The sequence below is a fragment of the Oreochromis aureus genome, linkage group 10, assembly GCF_013358895.1.
Source record: "Oreochromis aureus strain Israel breed Guangdong linkage group 10, ZZ_aureus, whole genome shotgun sequence".
In the NCBI taxonomy this organism is placed as follows: Eukaryota; Metazoa; Chordata; class Actinopteri; order Cichliformes; family Cichlidae; genus Oreochromis; species Oreochromis aureus.
Window position 1 is genome coordinate 1,436,476 of NC_052951.1, and position 22,798 is coordinate 1,459,273.

Sequence of the window (22,798 nt, forward strand, 5' to 3'; positions counted from 1 at the left end):
TACTTGATCAATGGCAGGGCTCGCAAAATTTCAAAATCTCTGGTAGCCCTTCGGGCAGGCCCTCTTCAGTTTTTGGTAGCCCAAAATAAATTTAAGTAGCCCGAATAAAAAAGAGAGCAATTTTTTAATGTTTTGTTTCCTTTACAATATTATACATTAATATTGTATGCTTGAAACAAAATTAATCAGAAAGTTGTTAAAATACAAATCACAACAACTGTATAAAAATCACAGTCATCAACTCAAATACTTGTTTCTAATTGAACAGAAATTTCTATGAACTTGTAAGAACTGTGTAGAACATGAATCAGTCTGTGTCAGATCCTGAATCTGAAATTTCCACTGAAGTCAAGGGTAAGAGGCAAGTGGAACCAAGATCGAGGCCATTTGCTTTTTGAAGTTTGCATAGACTGCTAAATTTTGACAATGGTAGTTCACTCTTTGCAACATAGTACGCTTTGGAAAGATTTTTCAGGACTTCTGCTTGTGCTTGGTTTATTTTTAGTATGTTTTTTGCAATTGCTGTTTGTTCTGGGAAAGATATTGCAGACTGAGCAATAATGCATTTCTTGCATTTCTCATGGTCTTTCTTAAAATTACTGGTCCCAGTTACAAAGGCGCTTGTCGACTCAAATGAAATGAAACTCTCGACACACCCGGCAGAACATCATGTTATTTAGCTCGTCATATTCCAGCCACAGAAATTCTTTTGTCCATGAAACCAAAAAAGCTGAGCTTTCTTTTTGCCTCATAGACTGATTTGTCATAACTTTTCCGTTTTGTGGTCGGCTTTTTATTTGGCTGCCCCTTCTTCACCCTGACCTGTCTTATTTGGCTCAGCAGAACTAAAATACCGGTGTAAATCCTGCTGCTTTTACACACGTACTCACATAACGGTCAGCGATTCTCTGCGCAATCAACCTCTCACATGTTTAAGCTTGCTGTGGGAGATTTCACTTGTCACGTTTGAATAGTAGCTAATGAGTGATAAGACGATGTCAGAGGAACTGGTGCGCAATTAATCGTCACTCACCAATCAGTGCCGCCGCTCTCTATACACCGTTCGCGCGATCGCAAAGTGAAAGCAAAAAACAAGCGCAAATTCAAACGCGATTTCAATATGTCACATATTGGCAGAGGCTCATCGATGCCAATGACATAATTACTCAGCTACATTTGCGAAAGAAAATGCAAAAGCATTGACACATATTTTTCCTTCCTATCATAGCCCGACGGGCAGGGCTGAGATAGATTTTGGTAGCCCGACTGGAAAAATCGCTGCCCCGGGACGTCGGGCTAGCGATTTTGCAAGCCCTGAATGGTCACGAGAATTTGCATAATTATGATGAAGGAACTGACCTCCCAGCCCATTGTTCCTTCAGTGGGCTGGTTTCAGTCATTATGCAAATGTGCTGTTTATAAGATTGGAAACCTGCAGTCAGCTGAGACTGAAGAAGTCACTCCTCCCACTGACAACGCTACGTCCAGATGAACAGAATCAACTTTTGGGGATTTACTTACCTGGATGATTGAGCATGCATCAAGACGATGTAACCCATATAATTTCCTTAGGGATTAATAAAATGTTCTGATATTTCTCAAAGAGTTTTATTCTATAAAATACAAATGAACTCTCTCAGCTTGTACTCAGTTACTCTCGTCTATCATCACGGTCAAAGGTAAATATGAAACCTGTACTTGTAGAGTTTTTTTATTCAAACTGAGCACTCAAAGCACATTTTACTACAGAACCCTTTGAAACGACTGAAACTCAAACATTCATTCAATGTTTGAAAGCATATTTCTAACAATCACACTCTGATGTATACATCGGGGGCAGTTTGGGATTGTGAGCCACTCATTTTCAGATTAGTACACCACTGTACGTCCTGAGCCACACCAGTGGAGATGTTTAGAATATCAGTACAGGATAGTTGGACAGTGTGTGCGTATAACTGTGTGACATGTGTCTTAATGTGGTAACTGTGCTGACTGAAGTGTTTCCAAGAAGAAAGGTGTCCTCACCTCCCCATATGTTGGTGGTGGAGAGAGGCTGCTGGAAAGTCGGCTGGAGGTCCAGTAGGTCACTGGCTGCGCTGAAGGTGCTGGAGAGAACGAGCAGGAAAACCAATTACTGAAATAAATAAATAAAAACAATCATCCACTTCCTGGGCAAAAAGTTATATTTTCTGTTAAAACTGAGGTGTTTTTGTTTTTCATCTGCTCTTAACAGTAACTGGGTTTTACTGTGTGTGTGTGTTTATTGTCATATGCACCGTAAAACACAAGTGGTTACACAGAGCAATGAAATTCTTACTTTGCAACTTCTCTTCACACAGCTAAATAAACAACGAGCTAAAATAAGAATAAACTGAACTCTGAACATAGAAAATAATAAAGTAAAACAGTACTTGGAGCTGATGTGTGGGTGTAGTCAGAATTTAAAGTGCAAGTACTGTCGTACTGTCACAGTGGTAATATATACAGAATATGCAATATTAAAATTGTTTCTATTGTATGAAGTTGTAAGAGTTACAATGTTTCTGCCCAGGTTAGGGCCCGCCCTCCATCAACCTTCCTGAACAGGATCCAGTAACCATCACAGAGCGGACATCTAAGAAACGGACGCCAGTATGAGGAGTTTCAAGAACACCAAGCCCTGATAAGATTAACACCTATTGGCTAAAGAAGCTAACTCTACTCTACAAATGTCTGGCAGCACAAATGAACCAACTGCTGTGGGACAAGAATTGCTAACTGAAGGGTGGACAGTCCTGTCCCTGAGGATCCCCAAAAGGGGCTGGTCCCATCAAACTACCTGTTAATTTGGGTTGAACCCAGGACTGTATAGGCGTTGGCTGAATAGCAGTGGTGTTCACCTTGGGGTGTCGGTCAGAACACACTGGACGCACAGTTAAAGGTTATACCGTCTTTACTGTGATTCCTTAGCTTAACAGCACAGTACAGCAACACAGTAATGCAACCGCAGGCTTACAAAGTGGTGAGGGGTGTGGGTGTGGTCTGTGAACAGAACATATACAGAATACTGAATGTAATAAACATCTGAGTCATGAATCATGATTCATTAGCTTTCTTCAAATCTAACCAGAACTACAAATGGGAATTCCTATATGAACATTTACATGTACAAGTTTCATACACTACCCCCAAACCCTTACAGTACATGACATTGATTGCCAATACACCCAACAGCAACAATATATCACAAAACACCAAATGGGTTTAGCTTACAGCTAGCAAGTATGTAGCATAACAAGTAGCATTAGTAGCATGAACTAGCCACCTAGCGAACAGGTCAATACACATTGCACTTCTACATCCACTAAATGTCTAACTGGCATAAAAGACTAAAACTGTCCTTTCCAGGCAGGGCCCCACAGCTACTCACAATTCTTTAGTGACGCACACGACTCACACCGTGTGTAGACATCCCCTGCTGAGTCAGTCTGCCAGGTGGCCTTTTGCTCTGTGTTAGCTCAAGAAACTCTGATCACTGGGACATGTGCTCAATAGTGCAGCTGTGCACTCTCGCCACAAGGGGGCTCCCCTCCCACAGCTGACAGCCTTTCCAACACTACCTGACAATAATCTGCCTCAGTACCACATCAAAGCTCCTGTCACGCATCACGGTGGCAGGCACATGGATCAATACATGAGTGAGGCACAGAAAGGAATTGGCAGGAATACCAAAGGGGCAAGAGAGACAGAGACAGAGAAGTCGCTCAGAAGTCCAGACTGACCATCGAGTCCATCACCTGGACGGACAACAACAAAGCCAGGGAAGGCTGGCCAACACAGATGGCGCCCATGTTCTAATCATGTCTCCCTATTTCCAAAGCATGCTGGGACCCGGTGAGCAGCAAGGAGCACGAGCAGCCAGAGAAAACAAGTTAAGCGAGCTGAGGCACAGACAGCATCAAAGAACAAGCATTCAGTACAGCACTAAGCATCAGCCACAAACCCATCTGTAGATTTATTATTGCAGTCGCAGCCAACTACCCAGCACATGACGATGGACCTGTCAGGGGAGGCTGAGGCGGCAGCGTTTAGCGAGAGGCTGTATTTCCAACATCTGGTGGGTGATCCTAGATCAGCTGGGGCTTTTACTGAAGGACTACCACCACTGGTTCCAGGGAGGTTGGATGGGCTTGGAGGGTCAGCCCTTCACATATGTCACAGGGCTTCATGATGCAGCAGCCAAGTGGCTGCAGCCCGGCCCCATTAATGGAGAAACCAGGGAATTGAACGTAACCTTACTGGAGCAATTTGTGGAGCGGGAATGGTGGAGTGGGTCCGCTGCAACCAGCTGAAGAACCTTGACATCAACATCACTTTGGCCGAGGAACACCCATCAGCGCGGCCAGGGGTCCTGCTAGAGCGGGAGTCAGCCGGTCAAAGCCCTGAGGAGGTGGCCCCTTTACATGCCCCAGACTCGACCAGCTCCACCAGAGCACCAACTAACCAGTCTCTCTGCAAGTCCCGGAGTCTATGGACATTGCACCCCACTCACTGGGAGCTGCATGAGCTTTGAGGCAGGAGTGGTGGAAGTGTGGGCAGCTGGGACACTACTGCAGAGAATGGCCACGTACAGAGGTGGAGCAGGAGTTCCACATCACCAGCCCTTCGTCACCCTCCCAGGGTCCAGGAGAGATATAGTCTGCCAGTAAGGGGCCATGCGGCTATATATCCCTCGGCACCAGTAGAAATTAATTATAGGGGCAAAAAGTATAGACTTAAGGCTGCAGTTAGAGACAGAAACAGATTAGCGCAGGTTCAGTTGGTCAGTGGGGCCTCGTGTAGGGTTGTGCTCACGACCATTAGGAACGTGCATCGTCTGTGCTGACCTCAACAGTGACGCCAGGTTGTCCGACACTGAGTCTGTGTTTCTTACTCCATTGTGATGACCATGTCACATAAAGAGCGAATGTTGCTGCAAAAGCATTTTGCAGATTTGTTCTTTCCCCTGCCTGGTTGCACCACACTCATAGAACACTATTTTGACCATAAGAGACAAACAGTTCAGAAGAACTCGGCTGCTGTGCTGGGAATGGGAACAGTGGAAGAGTCACACAGTGCGTGGTGTAGCCCCATAGTTTTTGTGGTGAAGAAAGATGGGTCTTTACAGTGTGGACTACCTCAACGTGAATGAGGTGTCACAGTATGGCATGATGTCCCATGACCCAAGTCGAAGAGCTTCGAGGCGTTAGGCACTGCTTGATTTTTTAACAACGCTGGAAGAAACCAAAGGCTACTGGCAGATTCCCTTGTCTTCCAAATCCAAGGAAAGAAATGGCCTTCTCCACTCCGTGTGGATTGTAGCAATTCGTCATACGTTCGGCTTATTAGGAGCCCTTGCCACTTTACAGTGCCTCATGGACCAATCCGAAAGCTGCATATGCCACCACCTATCTGGATCAAGCTATTATCCATAGTGATACTTGGATGAAGATTATGCAGCGAACAGCCGCAGTTCTGGAGTCCTTGTGGCAAGTGGGCTTCATGGCCAACCTGAGTGAGTGTGGGGCTGGATGGAAAGTTACAATATCTGGGGTACTACATGGGAGGCAGGCAGGTGTGCCCTCAGATCGAGAAAACAGTGAATCGAATCCATCGAATTCTCCCCACCTCCCAAGGCCAAAAAAACAAAAAGAGGTTAGTGGTTCTTGGGGCTGGCTGGCTTTTAGTACCGGTTTGTAATGTTTCTGTCACGGCGAGTGAGATGAGCCGTGTGGGAATTAAAGGAGGATCCAAACGCAGGCACTTGTAAAGGTGTGAGGGTGGTTTATTAAACACAACAAAAGAGATGGACAAAATGGTAAACGGAGAACTAAACTATACTGGGATAACTAAACTACTGAGCCTGAACAAGAACACAAACCTGAACACGAATAACAGCGACCAGAAAACAGATGACGGTTGGCAGCAGGGAAACACACGGATGAGACATGGTGGATACACAGACGGACCAGCAACTACAAACACAGAAGACGCGACTTAAATACACACAGAGAAACACAAGGGCTGTTTATCAATGCCCAAGTACGCGAGTCCGTACTCGCGTTCTCGGTGAGTACGTACCCACCGAGAACGCACGGGAGTACGTACCCGCCGAGAACGCGAGCACGGACTCGTGATTTGTACAGTCGGAACACCAGCGTACGTGATGATGTCACAGGGCCGGAGTTTTTACTGCCGTCCCGTCTTAATTTAACTGTGAGTAACATGTTATGAAGCTTAACTTTAATCACAGCCAAACCGGTTTACTCAGGAACAAATAAAACACTGAAATAAACCAAACATTAACATTTAGAAGTGATCTAAGTGACTTATATATCATTTTTAACCTCAGTAGTGAAACCTCTATTAATAAAAATAGTGTACATGTACATACGTGTACATACCTTAATAAAACAAGCAGGTGAGATGTTAGAACGCTTTTATTTCTATTCTAGTGGACACTCAATACTATAGACAGCTGCTGGGGTTTCTTTAACCTGAGTAGTGAGAAGTCCATGAGCGGTTTGGGGGGTTGGAAGCGATGTGCCGGGAGTCCGCTGTTGAGTTTTGGACGAAATGCATTCTGGGATATTTAGCTGTCCCAAGTCTACACCGATGCATGCTCGATAAAGCGGGCGGATCGAGAACACATCCGGGACTTTTTTCGCGTTCTCGGCGTGATGCGTGCCAATTGGAACAGTACTTGGTCTCCGACTGATGACGTATCACGAGTACACGAGAACGCAAGTACGCACAAGTACACATATTGATAAACGCCCAAGGAGATTACACACAGGTGGGGAACACAGCTGGGAATAATCAACAAGACGAGACAGAGGTAAAACTGAACACACTCACATGAGACGCGGACCTTCACAATAAAACAGGAAATGAGAACACAACACCAAGACGCAGACAGAAAATGACACATGGAACTAAACCCACACAAAACATGAGAACAAATCCTAAATACCAATAAACAGAAACATGGAACTCAATAACAATAATCATCATCACCACAAAATGAGAAAATCCAAAACACCAAGATAACTGAAACACAAAGTGCCAGAGAAACATAAGGAACAATCCATAATGCAAAAGTAAACCAAAATATAACAAACTCAAAATACTGGGTCCAAACTGACCCAGAACCGTGACAGTTTCCCCCTCTGCCCAGCCCCTGACTGGGGTGCACGAAGAACTGGGATTAGGGGACCAATGCTGTGTGATTGTGTGAAATTAAGTTATTTCATGTAGCTTGTTCTATTTTCCTGGTTATAAAAGTAGGCGACACAGGTTATGTCCTCACCTGCTGGTCGAGTTGGTGGTTGAGAAGGGGTCAAGAACAGGGGCAGAGTCTATGGTCCCATCCAGAGAGACGGGGGAGGAGTCTGTGGTCGCTGTAGTGGGGTTCTTTTGGAGCTCTTTCAGACGCTGTTCCTAAAATAATTATGCGAGTGTTAGCAACATAAGCTAATCTGGATCCAAACACAATTTTTCTTTTCAGGGTTTCTTTTGAAGAATATGAGAGAAGTAGCACAGGAGGGCCAAACTACTTATAATCTATAATAGGCCTCGCAAATATGCATTATATATCATACCTGTAAATGACATCCCAATGAAAAAAAATGTGAACAAAACAATTTAAACATTTTTTTGATGATGAAACAACAATGATCTTTCTTTTTTAAAACAGCACAGGTAAAATTTGGGGTTTGTTACACACAATAACACTTTGTTGTGTGTAAGTCCAAAGTATTTTTTTAATTAAGTCATAAGTAACCAGAAACATGAACAAAACAAAAACAAACAAAATATCATTTTTTTCTGTGCACTTGTTAAAACACTCCCCATGGAAACGTGCAACCATCTCGCCTGCAGAATGAACTTTCTAGCATTACAAAATGAAATGTTACTGTTTAATCTGACAGTTTCATTTGGGATCATTTCTTTTGCCACACACATAATATTTGCTTTGTTAATTGTTTTTGTACATCTACCTACTATTACTCTAATTATACCAGCCACAGTAGGTAAACCTTTACAGCTGTGGTGTGTGGTGATATTGACAATCACAGAGACCTCGAGGTTCCATTCAAACAATTCATGAGGCAAAAAATCCCCATCAGAAACTAGAGATGGACCGATCCGATATTACGTATCGGTATGGGTCCGATACTGACGTAAATTACTGGATCGGATATCGGAGAGAAATAAAAAATGTAATCTGATCCATTAAATATCAAAAAAGCACCTCAAAAAACTTGCGACACGGCGTAACTCGGCTCATAACCGTAGCACGTTGGAGCAGTGTGCGTCACGTGATAGAGCGGCTGTGTGTATTTGTAGCCTCGCTACCAAACCAGCATTTCATCTCCGAGGAAGTTATCCCAGAGAGAAGTAAAGCAAGTGTGTAAGTTCATCTCTGAATGTTTGTAAAGCGTTCCCACGTTAAGCTTAACAACCGATATATGGAGCGACTGCCTCTCTCTCTCTCTCTCTCCTGCTGCTACTTCAATCATGAAACTGATCAATGATCAGCTGATCGGCTTTTCTGTCGTGAGTCCGTCTCTCTTCTTTGTTTTTGGCCCACTTTGCACCAGAAAGAGGAAACCAGCAGCTGAACAACAGCAGCACGTTTAAGCTTGATAAGCTGTTGTTAGAATGTATTTAATATTACTTTCTACACCAGGATCCTTTTCTACGTAGCTGACGGCTGGTAACTGTGCAGGGGCGGATCTAGCAAAGTGTAGCCAGGGGGGCCGATTGAAGTCCATTACTGTATATAGTAACTGTTAAGTCTAATATACCCTAGTAAGCTATAGTACTTTTTCCTTTGGGAAGGTACCATCTGTGCAGTCTGCAGTTCTGTAGAAGAAAGATGTTGAATCTATTTCATTATTCTTGAAAAATAATTTATTTCTGTGCATTTTTTTTCACCATGCATCAAATTAAAGTTGATTACATTGATTAAGCATCATGAGGTGGAGGGTGGGGGGGGGGGATTCCCTATATTTTCTTTTGCTGGGAGTTTGCAACCCTATTAGTTAGGTTGCTTAATATTTCTGCTAAGTACTCTTTAAAATACCAGAATAGGGAGGATGGAGCAGGTTTAAGTTATTAGATTGATCAGTGTTGCTGAACTATGAAATATTTTGGGTGCAGTGTATTTTTTACATACAGGTATAACAGAATAGCTTTAGTGGGGGGGGTTTTTTTAACTTGAGTACAAACATATACAAAAAGCAGCAAGATATTAAAAAAAACGTTTTATTGATTAAAAAACACTATATCGGATTCATATCGGTATCGGCAGATATCCAAATTTATGATATCGGTATCGGACATAAAAAAGTGGTATCGTGCCATCTCTATCAGAAACACAACCTGGACTAAATAACTAATAATAGGACTAATAAGACAATAATTTCCATAATTTCCTCAGGGATTAATAAAGTATTCTGATACTACTAGTATACTACCAGACTCCCAGTACAGGCAAAGCTACCAAACTGGGTCGCTCTACAGACAAACCCAAAGCAAATTTCTCCCAACATCTGAACCAAAAACACAACATGTCAGTTCTACACAACATGCTTATAGATGTTGCTTCTCTGGCCTCACGTGCATCAAGGAGAAGAGAATCTAAGTAGTGCGGCTGAAACGTACTTTCAGTGCTTTGAGGCGAGCCTGCTCTTCCTCCAGGGCAGCCTGCTTTTCTCTCTCGTCCACTTTGGAGAAAGACATGCCGGTGTTGGCCAGGGAAGAGACAGCACTGGAGAGGGTGCTAGCTCTTCATCACGGGACAAACAGGAAAAAAAGATCAAGAATTATTTCAAGATACAAGTGTCTTACAACCTGACTAGCATGCATAATGCTTTTTGATCTCATTCTCGGGTGAAAGCACATTTTCACTGTCAGTGCAGAGCCATCGAATAGCTGAAGCAAACACTGGGCTGGCAGGGACCAGGAAACAGACCTACCTGCTGGCTGCTGTTGAATCTTTGACTTTCTTTCCCTCTAAAGAGGCCAAGTGCTGCTCCAGCGCATCCAGCAGACTGCTTGGGGCCTAACATGAATGTCATGACACATATTCAATTTCAAATGCTGAAGAAAGCCTGACAAGATCTTGTGTAGAGGAAAAAAAGCATGAAAATAAGCAGAGTAATTGCCAAGAGTCCACAAACAGCTTCAAATACAGAGATGCAGAGAGAAAAGCCAGATACTTACACACACTGTAAACTGAAGAAAGAGAAACAGAAGAAAGGGAGAAATACAGAAAATAAAGGTGGTCAAGATATTAGGAACACATGTGGAGGAAAGCTAGCATGTGATTGAATGTAGGTGCAGAAAGAAAACAAAACCTGCAAATAAATCCACTTTTAAACATAAGTCGCTGGTCTGATATCCAACATGACAAGCCTGGATTCACACCTTTATTTTCTGCATGACATGCATTCATGAGTGGGTGTGAGCCTGTCTGAGTGCAGCACTAGGACTGGGCGATAGACTGAGTTTCTAAAAAATATCAATATACTTTTATACGAGATATAAGATATGACAATATTATTTATATCCACATCGTTTATGTTGTGTTATAGTTATACTTGTGGAGCTGCTCTCTCTCGTCCACGTTTGCCTCTCCCCCAACGCTTCACCTGCAGGCGGCAACAGGATGGACACAGTAGCTACTGAAGAGGAGCTGGTCGGTAAAAACAAAAACAACGGCTCGAATATTTGAGCAGCAGAATAAAGCGTCCTGACAAAAGCACTGCTCATCTTTCCACCGTTTACAACAGCGCCATAAACTGCGTGCTGTATCCCAGACCGCAAAGTCCTCCCAGCCTCCTGCACCTGAAACAAACGAGGTTATAATACTCACACACTCGTGCTGTGGATTATGGGAGGGAAAGTGAGAAGTGGGGTGACGTTACTAAAGCAGTGACCATCGCTGAAGACATGGTCTCCATCTCAACTGTGGAACAGGAGAGCTTTATACAGCTGCTGAGACCCTTGACCGAAGACACCAGTTACCCAGTCAGAAATACTTTGCCAGAGAATTATTGCCAAAAATATTTACTGAAGTTACCAAGAATCTCGCTGCCCGGCTCAACAAAGTGTCTCACGTCACACTGATGACATGTGGTCCAGCAGGACCTGTGAGCCATACATGGAAGACTGAACTGAAACCTGCCTGTCTCCAGACCAGCGGCTTTCCCCAAGACCACACCGGGCAGCATACAGCTGAAGCCCTGCAGGGTGCCCTCACAACCTGGAAGCTCAACCCGGCTGGTTGCTATAACAACTGTAAACAAGGTGGTACAGCTGAACATGTGGCTGAGGACGCGGTGCTTTGGTCACAGGCTTCATCTGGACACTGGTGATTGCAATACTGAATCAGCTGATTTGAAATAAGAAAGAAATATGATATCAAATATCAAACTACAATAAAACTGTAGTGAGAACACAAACAATTGGCCCGCCAACGACTGTACGTCTTCCTGATTTTGTGCCAGACTAATCTGTCGACAGCATCAGGCTTCAAGGATGCCGTGTGGCAGGTTACAACGTTCCCACTGACACTGAAAATCCTTTCAGAAGGCTGAAAAACACCATTACTGTATTTTATTCAAGAAACATTATTATTTAATAAAGTCATTTTCCAAGTGCATCTACGGCTGTATATAAGTGCCTGTGTGACATCTCGGACACGTAGCTTTGACTAAGAACTCTGTTTGTTCTTCCTTAATGGGTAGAAAAAAATATAAAGATATATACTGCATATAGACATTCAGCTAAAAAATATAAAGATATGATTTTTGGTCCACATCGCCCAGCCCTATGCAACACATGCAACAGCTGCATGCTGTGCACAGCACTGGGTGTTAAAACTGGTTAGCACTGAAGCTTCAGCAAGTTAGCAGCTGTGAAAGGACAATAACGGCCACACAGAGGAAATAATCGAGCCCACTGCTGTATCACTGTATAAAAGTACAATCATTTAAGATGACACCAACTCTGTTGGTATAGCTTCTGTGACTGCACCCATGCAGCGAGTTTTCTTGAAAATGTGTTACCCATAAATTTTGTAGCAAATGTATGTTAGCCTGTAATTTCTCTTTATAACAACAGAACAGTGTTTCTTTGGTCACTGGTTGCTTTACAAAGCGGTCCTTGTACCTGATCATTTTCAGAGGAATGGTTTTCTCATCATTTTATTTTATTGTTCATTAATCTTTAGAACATTATCTGCGTGACCATCTCTGATTTACATGAAGGCCAAAGGCCGAACATATATTTAACATTGGTGTGAAATTTTAGCTTCATATATAAAACACCTGTGATAATTAAGAAAAAAGCCCACTGAGACACTTGAAATGTAAAAGATTATATACTGTATTTCCACATATGTTTGCAAGTTTTAGTCAGTTGCTCCAACTGAGACGTGGCTCCAGAGTTACATGTGCTTTATTCATTTCTCCACCTTTTACTCAGGAAAAGTGCTGTGCTGAGGCATGTTATCTGCAAAGCTGCACGAAATGATTGTGTTTGTGTGAAGGCTTACCTGAGACAGATCTGGGATATCTCCTCGATCAATTCCAACTTGCTGAAGGCAAAAAAAACAAAACTTATTGAAAACCAGGCTGAGAAACAAGAGCCAGCTGATTTCAATGATCACACGCTCCTTTGCAATCTCTGACAGGCTAAATAAGACTCACCTCTGCAACTTTGAGGAACTCGGAGATTCTTGTCATTCGTGTAAGAAACTTCTTGTACAGGTCCAATCCTTCTTTGCATTGAACTTTTTTCATGTCAAAGTATTTCTCTGTTAATCACACACAAAAAAAGAAATTAGCACAAAAATGTTCTGAGAAACACTTCACTTCATTTTTAGGTAAAGTTTTTCTGCAGGATATATCTGAGGTGTGATCACAAAGGATCAGGATTTGGACCATAAAAATCTAAAACCACACCTTACTGACCGTCCCTGCAAGGTCGTGTAATAGCAACAACATTGTGAGACTTACATATCAAATATTCAAGTCTCACCATATGACCATGATCATGTGAACACAACAGCAAGAAACGCCAAAGAAAAACTCTGTAGCCTTGCAGCAGGATTACAGTTAGGTTTAATTCTACCTCTGTACGCCACCACAGCTGATTTGAACAAGAAACAGTTAACAGGATGTAGTCAGAAGGCATTTGCACTGGCACATGCAATACTGGTCAAAAGTTTTAGAAGACCCCAATATTTCCAGTTTTTCATTGAAAATTATACAGTTTAATGTTCCATTGCACTCTGAAATGAAAGCACGGTACAAATAAGCAACTGGAGTGAAAGAATAAATCATGGAATCAGTTTATAGACCAAAGTCTATTCTAACCTTTGACTCATCAGAGCAGCCTCCTTTGGCAGATATAACAGCTGAACACAGCCGTGGCATTCTTTCCCAAACCAGCTCGATGGGGTTTTAGTCTGGAGACTGCTGGACACCTCCATGTTTCCAAGCTCACCATCTTGTTCTTTTTTCCTGGGGTAGTTCTGGCACAGCTTGGTCTTATGCTGTGGGTCATTATCTTGCTGTAGGATGAACCCCTGACCGAGCAGAGGCTACTGCATGGTGCTGCTGAATGCTGTGGTAGCTGTTTTGGTTCAGGGTGCCTCTCACTCTGTACTGAGTCACCGACCCTGGATCCAGCAAACAGCCCCAGACTGTCACACTTCCTCCTCCATGTTTGACAGTTGATGCCACAAACTGTGGAACCATTCTTTCACCTACTCCACGGCGTACAAAGATCCTGCGTGATGAACTGAAGATTTCAAATGTTGATCCATCAGTCCATAAAACCTTCTTTTAGTCTTCAGTAGTCCAATGTTTCATGACCCAGACAAGCCTCTTTGTCTTATTCTGACGTCTGGCTTTCTTGCTGCAGCTCGTCCTGTCAAACCTGCAGCTCGAAGTCTTCTCTCAGTTGAAATTGAGACTTGCTTACTACGACCACTATTACTCTGTGCTTGAAGCTGTTGTCCTGTGAGCCGCCGATCACACAAGCTGTTAACTCTCAGAAACTTGTCCTCTGATTCAGTCGTGTCTTTGGGTCTGCAGACCTCTTCCTGTCACAGTTTGTTTCTGAGCCTTTCATGCTGAAGGAAACTGTGCTCACTGACACTTTGACTTTCTTTGCAGTCTCTCTATAGGACAGACCTACATTTATAAGTGTTATGATGGTCTCTCTTCTATTGTTAATCGCCTTTTTCTCACCATTTCTGTAGCAACACACTACTTTCTGCAGTACAATACTGTTCAACTGATGCTCACGAGGGCACATCAGGGTGTTCCAACACTGCTTTTATGCAGACAGAGGGGGCTGGAAGTAATCCAGAGAAGTTGGAACACCTGTAGGAATTAGTAGCACCAGCTTTCAAGGCTGGATCAACCGCCATTGTTGCAGAACAGCTTTAAATTGTTAACCTATTTTTTGTTCCCTGAAAAAGGCCATTTTCTGAAATCTACATTATTTTACCTTTTTACCATTTCAAGCTATTCATTGGATTTGAACAACTTGAACTGAAATAAATAACTGGAAAAATTGGGGTTGTCTAAATCTTTTGACCAGTAGAGTATCTGGAACCCTTACTTCCAGTTAACAGCTACCAAATATGAATTCAACACTTGGAAACCAGTCCAGATGTTTTATCTCCTTAATCTGTCATACAATGCAATAACATACATACAACAACAAGGGAACCATTAAACTTCATGTCTTTCAACTGTGCAATTACTTTTGCGCCTCCTAAAATGAGGTATTATACGTAAAAATGTCTGTAATTCCTAAACAGTCATAAAACTTTGTTGAACCCCTGAATTAAAGCTGTGTATAAATGAATCTGAAGTTTTCTTTGAAATAAGGTGGAGAGCCTCATCCAGTAAAAGGTCCTGTAAAGGTCAAATAAAAGGATGACATGGCTATGACAAAAAACAACTTGTTCTTACCCAGGAGGTTGATTACGCCCTCATTATAGGCCGCAAACAGTCGGATTGCATCTTTAAACAGAAGCATGAAGGCTGCATTGATCACACCGTTTGTCAGTTCATTGGCGTTGACCTAGAAGAGAGGTGCTGGTGTTAAAACATCGTGTTTAACTGTTTAACGTAGCTTTACTTCTTCAGTCTCAAAGAAGTCATTTGGATGACTGACAAAACTTTTCTCCCACTGAAAACGCTGCATCCAAGTAAACAGAATCAACCTTTGGGATCATGTTTAACACTTTAAGTATCATTCAGGCTCACCTGCACTTATTTTACAATTTTGGCAAAACAAAATTATTCTCATCTTTCATGAACCATTTGAATTTTCTCTAATCCAAAATAGTGGAGGAGTTATGATAATGTGTAGCGCATATGATAAGATCGCGGCAGTGCGGATTTTTCAGACAGCAGTACTTTGAGCATGCTCTCCCAGTGAAGTTCGTCTTCTCTTCTTTCAAAACCATTTTTGCCTTAATTTTGTCTAAAACGGTGACAAAGTTAAAGTCATTTGAAGAGTGCTTATGAAATACGCCCACCACTGGGCCAATGGGCTAACAAACAAACAAGAAAGCGTCGAGTTACCAGTGTTGGGCAAGTTACTTAGAAAAAGTAATTAGTTATAGTTACTTAACACAGTAAAAAGTAACTACATTAGTAACTGAGTTACAATATTATAAAGTAACTAAATACTAGGAAAAGTAACTATTGTGTTACTTATGTTCAACCCTCTGTGGTCCAGGGTATAATTGGTCGTTTTTGACTACTTGTGATTTCACATTTGACCTTATTTATCCTGCCTTGTTTTGTTTGGTACTCTTCTTTTCAGCACAACCTCACATGTCTGAATTTACAGTTATTTTTTCATTTTGACATACTGTATTAGCACAGTTGATCTGAAATCAGACAAAACATATAAAATCCGAGTAGAAATAGTTATATTTTTACTGTAACAACGACAAACATGTTTAAAAATCATTCTCATAACTTGAAATGCAAAAATAAATTGTGAGTTTTAAAAACCTATGCACAAGTTTTACAAACAACAAAGTTATATGCAGCCATTTACCTAAAATGCAGCCAAGGTGTTATTTTATAACCATTTGAAACAATTTACAGAACAATCAGCTGTTCTGCATCAAATAAGATGCCACACAATCTATTTGTGCAGCTCCAAAAAATAATTTCTGTCCACTATAAGATAAAAAAGCACATCACAGCCTGATACCTGCAGGCCTGACAGCAGCAGGTGCATCACTGCTCCTGTTTCCACCTGCAGACAGCGTTTACACTCTAATCCGCCGTCACTCCTAAAACTTCCCCCTCTTCCCAAACAACCAAATGCCATTTTCTGATTGGTCGACATGGTATATTTTTCACAAACAGGAAAGGGGGGGTGGTTTTTTTGGTTTTTGCTCCCAAGCAGAGAGTGCATTCGAGCGCTTCCCATAGTAAACTCCAGTTTTACCGTTTCTTCCTGCAGTAAACATAAACGATGTATTCAGGAGAAAACATGGCGTTTATTTTTTTTAATCATAACTCTGGTTTTTCGTAGCCGATCAACACAATTTAAAAACTGGTGTAGTTTGAAATCCACACTATTACCACAAAAATTGAGACTTATGGTTGTCTTGGGTTGACATTAGCATTCTCTCGCTATGTCATCTTAACGTGGTCATGTGATTGATTTACTACGACTGTTTTATTCTTCCTCAGCCAATCAGCAGAACTTGTGCGATTGTTTCGCCCCCCTAGCTCGCGATAAGCTGATGACAGCGTCAACCGTCTATGTATGGATACACAGTAACATGTCCGCACCGCTTTTTCTTGTCAGTAACAGTAACAGTAACAGCGTTGTGACGATAGAAATAGTAATTAGTTAGATTACTGGTTACTGAAACTTTTAACGCTGGTATTCCCATCGCTGTAAGTTACTTGTGTCAGCAACCAGTTCAGACCTCTGACGATACCGAGCACTCACATTGAAATCAAGTAACGCATCCATCTGATTCTGAATGACAGAAATGGTTTTAAGGAGTTTCTCTGTGTTCATGGTTCTCATGACTCCATCAGACCTGTTAAAGGAAAGAGAAAGCATTCATTATTTTAATATACTTTAATTTTATTGTCACTCATGGAAATAATCTTTGCTGGGTTAGAGCTATCATTTCTTAAGGGTTTTGCTAAAGGATAATTAATGTTCATTTAAGTCTTTTTTTGTGTGGATGGTCTGCCAAGTCTGCACTTTTTAAATGAACATCATTAGCCAGCAGATGTGTCTCTACTATCTAAAGGATATCAAGACTGCAAACTGCAAATGTCACAATAGAAATATTAATGAAAAATTAATGAAATTATATGTAATTTAATTTAGAGTCTGACACTGCAATGTGCAGCTGTCCTACGAAGGGAAGTAAAATTATAACTATAGTTGCATTTGATGCAAACTAATCAGTAAAATTAGGCCCAATATGAGAAATTATGAAATAAAATAAGAAAGATAATCAAATTCACAAAAAGACGCTACAGCTGCTATTTGGAAATATCTTGCCTTTAAAATGGTGAAGTGAAGCAAAATCAGGAACTCCGCTTTCCTCAAACAGAGCTGCAGAAGTTATATGTTGCTTTCTGCAACTTTTAACAAAACCATCACAAGGAAACAAAAGTAGTGCAATGATATTTTCAATACCGGTCACCCCGGAGTGTCACACACGATCACCTGAACAAGCTTTGGGGCTCAGGTGTAAGAAAGGACGAACAAGAGTCAGTTACAGTGAGGAAAAATAAACCTTACCCTCGTTCCACTTTAGTGAAGTCAAATGCGACTTGTCTGTAGGAGACAGCCTTCTCATTCAGGTAGCGGCTGTACCTCCTGATGAACGTTGACATATCATAGCCTACGTTAGAAACCAAAGAAGAGACGAGTGAGCATAAACGACGTATCGCAGGAAACGTTGCTGTTGTGGATGTTTGTGAGATACCTTGTAGGCCACTTTTGTCCAAAAAGTTGCTGAGGTTAAAAAGTGTGTTTCTTGAAGCCAGATATTGTATAAATCTCTGCAAGACAAACACCACATATTATGAACCATGAATAGCTGCACCAGCGCTGCACAGATACTCAAAACCTGTCACAGATTTAACTGTCTGTGAAGCTAGATTTAACTATGAACTGTTGAAAGCTTTTATACCAGGGGTGTCCAACTCCAGGCCTCGAGGGCCGGTGTCCTGCAGGTTTTGGATATAACCGTGGGACAACATACCTGAGTCACATGATTAGTTTGTTACCAGGCCTCTGGAGAACTTCAAGACATGTTGAGGAGGTCCTTTAGCCATTTAAATGAGCTGTGTTGGACCAAGGACTCATCTAAAACCTGCAGGACACCGGCCCTCGAGGCCTGGAGTTGGACAATCCTGTTTTAGAACATGTTTAGCGCCATCTTGTGCCAGTACAGAACGTAACCGCACCGGGTTGATTGGTTGGGGCTTATATACTTAGATTAGTTTATGGTAGCTAACTAGTAACAGAACCAAAAAAAGGACAGTAAAACTAAAAAGCAGCCTAATAGAGGTCTTGATGCGTGCTCAATCATCCAGGTAAGTAAATCCCAGAAGGTTGATTCTGTTCATCTGGATGTTTTCAGTGGGAGAAACATTTCGTCACTCTTCCAGGTGACTTCTTCAGTCTCAGCTGACTGCAGTGGTGCTAGTTTCAGTTATTGTGCAAATGTCCTGTTTATAAGGTTGGAAACCTGCAGTCAGCTGACACTGACGAAGTCACCTGGATGAGTGAGGAAACGTTTCTCCCACTGAAAACATCCAGAACCGTATTTATGTTTGTGGTGTGATGCGCATGTAGTAACCCGTTTTTATTGCATAGAATAGCACTGATTGCATCTTGTGGACATCAGCTGTTTATGCCACTCAGTGCATCACATCACAGAGGACAAGTCAGAGTGTCTCACTCCAGCTTGGCGGTCTGGTGAAACACCTGTCCTCCTTTATTAAGTGCTTTACAAATACAAACATTACAGCTAACATGTGGACTTGCCTGTTTCAGTGCAGCTAGCCAAACAACACAGAACCAGTTAGTGCTACAGACAGTGAAAGTGGACAGAATATTCTTGGTTTCTTAACATAAAGCTCACTGTTGCAGCGAGGGGCCTTGTTTTTCACTTAATTACTAGTTACCTTACTAGTTATTTAACATACCTAATGTTAGCCTATTAGCTGCCACTAACCAACCCGTTGACCTCACATTCTGTATTGGCACAAGATGGCGCTAAACATGTTCTAAATACTTTAAACACCTATTTCTTAAACCAGTGTTCACAGACAGTGTTAAAGCTATGACGGTTTCTGAGTGGTGTAAATTAGCCTTTGTACATGTAGCGTTTCATGTCCGCTTGCTGACCTCATTGCCATAGACCATCAGATGGTGTGTAGTGGTGAGAGACTTGAAGACAACCACCCAGCTGGTGCTGGTAGTCCGCTCAAACAGTGTATCAGCCAGCTGAGGGATGTTCACATTCATCTCGTTGGTGCACTGAATCAAGTCTGCAGGATGAGTGAAAAATGCACAGTGGGAAATGATAAGCCAAAGTCATACTGAGGCAATAATGACCTGCCCGAAACATCAGCGTCTGTTCTCTGGGAAGCAGGAAAGCTGTGATGAGAGCTAAAATAATTTCATTCTCATCACGTAAAAAGAAAACAAACATATTCAGGAATTAGAAGAAATCATCAAATCTTTAGAAGAGGCCTACATGTCCCACCAGGAAAGGAAATACTGAATAGAATAGAATTCAGCTTTATTGTCATTGCACATGTCACAAGTACAAGGCAACGAAATGCATTTGCCAAATACGGAACAAAGTTGCAAATGTTGTAATGCAAAACTTTAATTAAAAGAAATGTTTAATTTTAAAAAAGAAAAAAAAACAACACAATTTTTAGTACAAAGACTTCACTTGCTAAATTTTTAACATGGTAATAAATCCGGTTTCTAGCTGAGCAGTTAAGAATAACGAAAGAAAAAACAACTGTGTGTGTGATTAAAGATTTATCCGGGAACACCATCTATGACCCTGAAAGAATAAACAACACTTTCAGGGACTTTTACAAAACTTTATATTCACAACAGATAAACTGTTGATCAGTTCTTTGACAACATTACTCTTCCAAAATTACCAGACAGTCAAGCAATAGCAGTGGACGCACCGCTGACACCAGGTGAACTCCAGGAAGCCCTGATAAGTTTGCCCAACAATAAGGCTCCAGGTGCAGATGGCTTTCCAGCGGAATTCTGGACAATTCAGTATTCACAGAGTGTTGCAGAAAATCAAGGAAAATGGCAGACTACCACCAAACATGAATTCTGCCAACATTAGTCTCCTGCTAAAACCAGGCAGAGACCCTGTGTTTACTGCCAGCTATCGTCCAATATTCCTTATTAATGTAGACCTGAAAATAATCTGCAAAGCTCTGAGATGAGAGAAGAGAACCCCCCTCATAATTCATCCTGACCAAATTGGTTTCATAAAAGAAAGGCACTCATCAACAAATACACGTAGATTACTTAATTTAATAGACTGTTCATGCAGTAAAAACACTGAAACCACAGTATTGTTTCTAGATTAGAGATGGACCAATCCGATATTACGTATCGGTATCGGTCCGATACTGACCTAAATTACTGGATCGGATATCGGAGGGAAATAAAAAATGTAATCCGATCCATTAAATATCAAAAAAGCACCTCAAAAAACTTGCGACACAGCGTAACTCGGCTCATAACCGTAGCACGTAGGAGCAGTGTGCTCACGTGATAGAGCGGCTGCGTGTATTTGTAGCCTCGCTACCAAACCAGCATTTCATCTCCGAGGAAGTTATCCCAGAGAGAAGTAAAGCAAGTGTGTAAGTTCATCTCTGAATGTTTGTAAAGCGTTCCCACGTTAAGCTTAACAACCGATATATGGAGCGACTGCCTCTCTCTCTCCCTCTCCTGCTGCTACTTCAATCATGAAACTGATCAATGATCAGCTGATCGGCTTTTCTGTCGCGAGTCCGTCTCTCTTCTTTGTTTTTGGCCCACTTTGCACCAGAAAGAGGAAACCAGCGGCTGAACAACAGCAGCACGTTTAAGCTTGATAAGCTGTTGTTAGAATGTATTTAATATTACTTTCTACACCAGGATCCTTTTCTACGTAGCTGACGGCTGGTAACTGTGCAGGGGCGGATCTAGCAAAGTGTAGCCAGGGGGGCCGATAGGGCATGAACAGGGAAAAGGGGGCACAAAGACATACTTTTCTTTCTTATTCTCATTTAAAATGTCTAGCTTTTAATAAATAATTATCTGAATCTTACACCCAAAGTTTTAATCTGATGTAAAATGTATAGAAGTCCATTACTGTATATAGTAACTGTTAAGTCTAATATACCCTAGTAAGCTATAGTACTTTTTCCTTTGGGAAGGTACCATCTGTGCAGTCTGCAACTCTGTAGAAGAAAGATGTTGAATCGATTTAATTATTCTTGAAAAATAATTTATTTCTGTGCATTTTTTTTCACCATGCATCAAATTAAAGTTGATTACATCGATTAAGCATCATGAGGTGGAGGGTGGGGGGTGGTTCCCTATTTTCTTTTGCTGGGAGTTTGCAACCCTATTAGTTAGGTTGCTTAATATTTCTGCAAAGTACTCTTTAAAATACCAGAATAGGGAGGATGGAGCAGGTTTAAGTTTATTAGATTGATCAGTGTTGCTGAACTATGAAATATTTTGGGTGCAGTGTATTTTTTACATACAGGTATAACAGAATAGCTTTAGTGTTGTTGTTTATTTAAACTTGAGTATGAACTTATACAAAATGCAGCAAGATATTAAAAAACAGTTTTATTGATTAAAAAACACACTATATCGGATTCATATCGGTATCGGCAGATATCCAAATTTATGATATCGGTATCGGACATAAAAAAGTGGTATCGTGCCATCTCTATTCTAGATGCAGAAAAAGCGTTTGACAGAGTCAACTGGAAATTTTTATTTGCAACTTTACACAAATTTGGTTTTGAAACTCGTTCATAAACTGGTAAAAATATGATATAATTCCCCAACAGCTTGTGTCAGAACAAATGACCAAACATCCTCCAGCTTCTGCCTCCTGAGGGTTTCCAGGCAGGGATGCCCACTCTCCCCTCCACTGCAGTTTTTATCCAACCACTAGCAGCAGCAGTTAAACAGGCTGCAGTGATTCAGGGCATGAAATGAAATACATCACTCTTTATGCGGATGATGTGCTGCTTTTTCTCCAGCACTCACAAACCAATCTCTCTGAGGTATTTACACTAATAAACGCTTTAGCAAGAGTTTCAGATTATTCAGTAAACTGGTTAAAATCTACAGTTCTTCCGATTTATAATCCTTCCATAATCCTTCTTCCACCCCACTGCAATCTGGAAATATTAAATATTTAGGTATGGTATATGGTAAATGGACTGGTTCTTATATAGCACTTTTCTACTCAATCTTGAGGACTCAAAGCGCTTTACACAACTTGTGCTTTCACCCACTCACTCAACCACAATTTTCTTAGTGCTTTCTACCTAACTTTCACACACCGATGAATGCATCGGAGAGCAACTTGGGGATAGTATCTTGCCCAAGGATATTTGGCATGCAGACAGGAATCAAACCACCAACCTTCCGCTCAGTAGATGACCTGCTCTATAGTCTGAGCTACAGCCAG

At 41.6% G+C, this 22,798-nt stretch overlaps 1 protein-coding gene and 1 long non-coding RNA gene across 6 annotated transcripts in view; both read right to left on the bottom strand.

Annotated features, from left to right (window-relative positions):
• LOC116312908 (phosphatidylinositol-binding clathrin assembly protein-like) overlaps positions 1-22,798 on the bottom strand; it is a 46,583-nt gene that overhangs the window by 16,263 nt on the left and 7,522 nt on the right. For all 5 annotated transcript variants that reach the window (XM_039618266.1, XM_039618264.1, XM_039618265.1 and 2 more), the window contains exons 3-13: positions 19,462-19,604; positions 18,032-18,107; positions 17,845-17,947; positions 17,032-17,125; positions 15,018-15,129; positions 12,738-12,844; positions 12,584-12,625; positions 10,002-10,087; positions 9,688-9,811; positions 7,328-7,458; positions 2,026-2,105 (exon numbers count right to left, since the gene is read on the bottom strand). In XM_039618266.1, coding sequence (XP_039474200.1) covers positions 2,026-2,105; positions 7,328-7,458; positions 9,688-9,811; positions 10,002-10,087; positions 12,584-12,625; positions 12,738-12,844; positions 15,018-15,129; positions 17,032-17,125; positions 17,845-17,947; positions 18,032-18,107; positions 19,462-19,604 — 1,098 coding nt within the window. The remainder of the gene's footprint in view (positions 1-2,025; positions 2,106-7,327; positions 7,459-9,687; positions 9,812-10,001; positions 10,088-12,583; positions 12,626-12,737; positions 12,845-15,017; positions 15,130-17,031; positions 17,126-17,844; positions 17,948-18,031; positions 18,108-19,461; positions 19,605-22,798) is intronic.
• On the bottom strand, positions 2,537-3,544 carry LOC120442250. Its single transcript, XR_005614589.1, has 3 exons — positions 3,410-3,544; positions 2,819-3,021; positions 2,537-2,614 (listed from the first exon to the last, which is right to left on the bottom strand). It is a non-coding gene; the product is annotated as an uncharacterized LOC120442250 (long non-coding RNA).